The sequence below is a fragment of the Dermacentor silvarum genome, chromosome 6 (assembly GCF_013339745.2).
Source record: "Dermacentor silvarum isolate Dsil-2018 chromosome 6, BIME_Dsil_1.4, whole genome shotgun sequence".
NCBI classification, from domain to species: domain Eukaryota; kingdom Metazoa; phylum Arthropoda; class Arachnida; order Ixodida; family Ixodidae; genus Dermacentor; species Dermacentor silvarum.
In genome coordinates, this window is record NC_051159.1 from 112,481,729 (window position 1) to 112,485,465 (window position 3,737).

The window sequence follows — 3,737 nt, forward strand, 5'->3', positions numbered from 1 at the left end:
GACAAGGCTCGGCCCTAAGTTGCTTCGCGCCTAAAAACGACTAAACAGGCCGTGTAGCGACAGGAGGTGCCACCGTATCGTTTCAGAAAAAAAATCACAGGGGTGAATGATGATGAGTGGGCGAAGCTCCGGAGGGAATCATCGGATCTCCCGCTTAAGGGGACGCTAGCACAAACGCGTTAGAGACGTGCAGTACTCTCTAGTAAGGGGGAGCGGCCACAGCGTCTTACGCAGCCATTTACACATGCCGGAACGTGCACCGCGTTTGCCGACGCCATCACATGACTGCTGAGAGAGTATACCCCCCGTATTCATAAACGCTCCTCGACTTGAACTTGACTTGCCACCGCCTTGGGCAGCGCGTTCGAAACGCGTTGAAGGTAAGGCGGAGAGGCCACAGCGTCTTACACCAGCTTCTTACACGGGCCGTAACGCGCTAGCACAAACGCGTTAGAAACGTGCTAGAAACGCGGCCTTTCGTTAATGTTGGGTATTTATTGCCATCGTGGTGCTTGTGTCTATGTGTGCTTCGTGGTCAAGTGCACATTACTGGAGAGAACGTGTATTCGTTCCACATAATCTCTCAATCTTTGGCAGAGCTAAAGCGTGCAACTTATTTTTGGCAACAAAACTCTTCTATGTGCTGCAAATAATTCATTGTTCCAGGGTTTACATACAGCAGTTTCACCGAATATTTGCAACCTTTATTTGGTCATCATCTTATGAGCCAATGAGGCGTGACAATATTTTCAGACCGGTTAGTGCAGGCGGTCTTGGCCTGGTTCACCTTTATGTTAGACAATTAGTGTCTCGTTTCGTCTTTTTTCGCGACTGTTCTCATCCATTACTTCGGGCATTCTTGCAAGTTAATCTCGTCAACGTTTTACCAAATTTAGTAATTTCGACAAATTTTGCTTCACATCCACATTTGCAGGGATTCATGCGTGAAGTGTGTCTCTCAGTGCGTTTTCTTGCAGTGAGGTTCTCAAATGAGTACTTATTCTCTATCTCAAGGAAAAATCTGTATAAAGATCTAATTGATATGCTTTTTAAACCTCCGTTATACCGATCGCTGTACATCGGCTTACCTGGAGATGACGTCCTTACACGGGTCTGTAAAATGCCTATTCCTCCTCACACTAAAACATTCTTCTTCAAAGTGCACACTGAAACGTTACCTGTTAAAACCTGGTTAAATCGGAAAGGAATCTTTGTATCTTCGATAAACTGTCGTCTCTGTAATGTACCGGAAACCATAGAACACTGTTTTATTGATTGCAAGGATGCCATATTGTTTTGGGACGTTCTCCAAAGGACTTTAAAAAAGGATTTTGATATAAATGCTTATACAATACGATATCTGATACAACCTCAATGTGACGATGTGCCTTTTGATATGCTCCTGCTTATGGCGTTGCACAGTTTATGGAAAACTCACATGCTAGATCGGAATGCAGAACCAATTGTATCTTCGAAGTCACATTTCATTCGGATGATTTCACAGCTGAAAGACTTTTATGATCAGAGAGACTCCCAACCAGACTGGTATCCGTTGTTGTTGAAGTGTATCCTTTTGCCTCCCTTTTAGAGAACTCTTACCGTAATAATTGTACTGTGAAGTGTTTGTTTTGTGCTTGTAGACGCGGCTGACTGTTTTGGCCGCTATGGAAATATCTTACGTATTCGTAATAAATACCATGAAAGAAAAAAAAAGTGCTTCGTGGCGTAGTGGGCTAACGCCGCGCGCTCGGAAGCGAGGGGTCCCTGGTTCGATTGCACGCTACGGACACAACTTCGGAATTTTTTTTCTCCTTTTTCTCAGACTGGTTACACACTACTACTACGACGTGGGACGAACGGGTGCCGCTTTAAGGAGCTTCGCCCCTAAAAGCGAAATGTTTTGAGCAGTGGCGACACGTAGTTCTCCTTGCCTAGGATTGCCGCCGCTTCTGGCAGTGCCCGCCGCCAGATACCTACGCTCCCCTCACTCATGAATCAACGCTCTGGCGCGTCAACCTGGTTGCATAAATGTTTCGTTACTCATTAACGCATCATACATGCGGGTGCTTCTCGTGCGTGACTACCATGCATTTATCCGTCAGGAGCAATGACTGCGTCGATGGCAAAGGATTCGACGGAGCGAGTTAGGTTGCGCCGCAGAGAAAGAGTATGGCTGGTAATCCAATAACGGCTGTAAAACGAGTAAGGAACGCAACAATCCGGCTAGTGGCCCCATCTATGCCGATGGCGCTAATAGAGGTTTTATATTAGAGACTCTGTGATAATACACATTTTATTGCCATATACTTGCAAATATATTTCTGTCTACTTTACGTGTTCACATACCACTCAACGGCCGGATCAGAAATCAACGGTTCAGAAATCAGATAGTCTTAAATTCTTTGTACACTGCTTGTCCATAACTAACAAAAGCTATTACTCTTTTCTACGCTGGCAGCAATACTTCGATTCAATGATAGCGCATACTCCGCTGAAGAAAGAATGCATACACTTCGAAAGGGTGAGCTAACTGTCAAGCGTCTGGTGTTTTCTACATTATGAAATCATAGGTGGACCCCTTCAAACTGGATAAGCGGCTTTCACGCTCTGCACTCATCAGATTATAAAATATGCTGACACTAATTTTGAACAGTGCTCTCTGGGAATATAATTGAGGTAACAGTGGGAATGAATTCGTCGGTGCTAATCTGATCGAATGGGCAGTAGGCAACGATTGATAGGACTCCGATATTAAACAAATATAAGACATTGCCTACATGTTGATCGCCAGATGTTATTGAAATCAACCATAGTAACTAGGGCCAAACACTCAAGCTTTTCAAAGCTCTAGCTGAATCTTGATTTCATCTAGTTGGTGATTCATCATTCAAGAATTTTAAAGGTACAGAACAGTCACGGACGATGAACACCCGTTTTGTGATAGCTACGACATTATAGCCAACAGCCTTCACTCAGGTGAAGCGGTAAGTCACGTTGTGAAACCTATCAGTGTAAAAACAGCTTGATAGTTTATTATTCAGTTTACTCAAGTGAATTGAATAATACATGTTTAAGACTATATTTTACACGTGTCTAGAGCTTACTTTGCATTCTGTCTCCCACACCGAATTTTTACCACGCGCATTTTATGAGTACCGTCAACGCGTATGCAATTTAAAATAATAATATTTAAAAATCGGCAAAGCTTGCACTAGGCCGCGCAAAGCTCGAGACACAGCCAAGCTGTCCGATCGACTGCGTCATAACTTAAGAGATACCAGGCATAACCAAGCTCAACTCAGGCATAGCCAGGGCCGAACCTAGCTGTTACCAAGTTCAACCTAGATACAACCAAGTTCAACCTAGCTACTACCAGGAGATGCAATCGATCGGCCAGCATCGTTGTGTCTCGAGCTTTGCGCGGCCTAGTGCAAGCTTTGCCTTACGATTACGACGACAGAAGAGAAATGAAATTGCACGCTGGAATGATTAGCGGCCACGCCGCCAGCTGTGGAAGAAGACGACGACGACGATGAATGCGGGAGCAGTGACTTGAAAGCTACCTTAAAAAGCCTCGAACCTTGTTCAGGGTAATCTCTAAGTATAGTCTGCATATCTATGAACCAATTTGAGAAATCTAATTTTTGGTGATATCGTTGTGAATCACTTTAATAATACCTCACCTTCTTTAAACACACGCTCGTGCTTGGCACGGCATCCAACGGCATGAGAGCAAA

At 44.3% G+C, this 3,737-nt stretch overlaps 1 protein-coding gene across 1 annotated transcript; it reads left to right on the forward strand.

The window, feature by feature from the left end:
- Positions 1 to 612: 612 nt before the first annotated feature.
- Positions 613 to 1,705, forward strand: LOC119455139 (uncharacterized). Its single transcript, XM_037716604.2, has one exon. The coding sequence runs from the start codon at positions 731 to 733 to the stop codon at positions 1,586 to 1,588; it is 858 nt and encodes a 285-aa protein (XP_037572532.2). The 5' UTR covers positions 613 to 730; the 3' UTR covers positions 1,589 to 1,705.
- Positions 1,706 to 3,737: the final 2,032 nt, after the last annotated feature.

Excerpts from the sequence above, each read along its gene's own strand:
- LOC119455139 (XM_037716604.2), top strand. The coding sequence starts at position 731 with ATGAGGCGTGACAATATTTTCAGACCGGTTAGTGCAGGCGGTCTTGGC.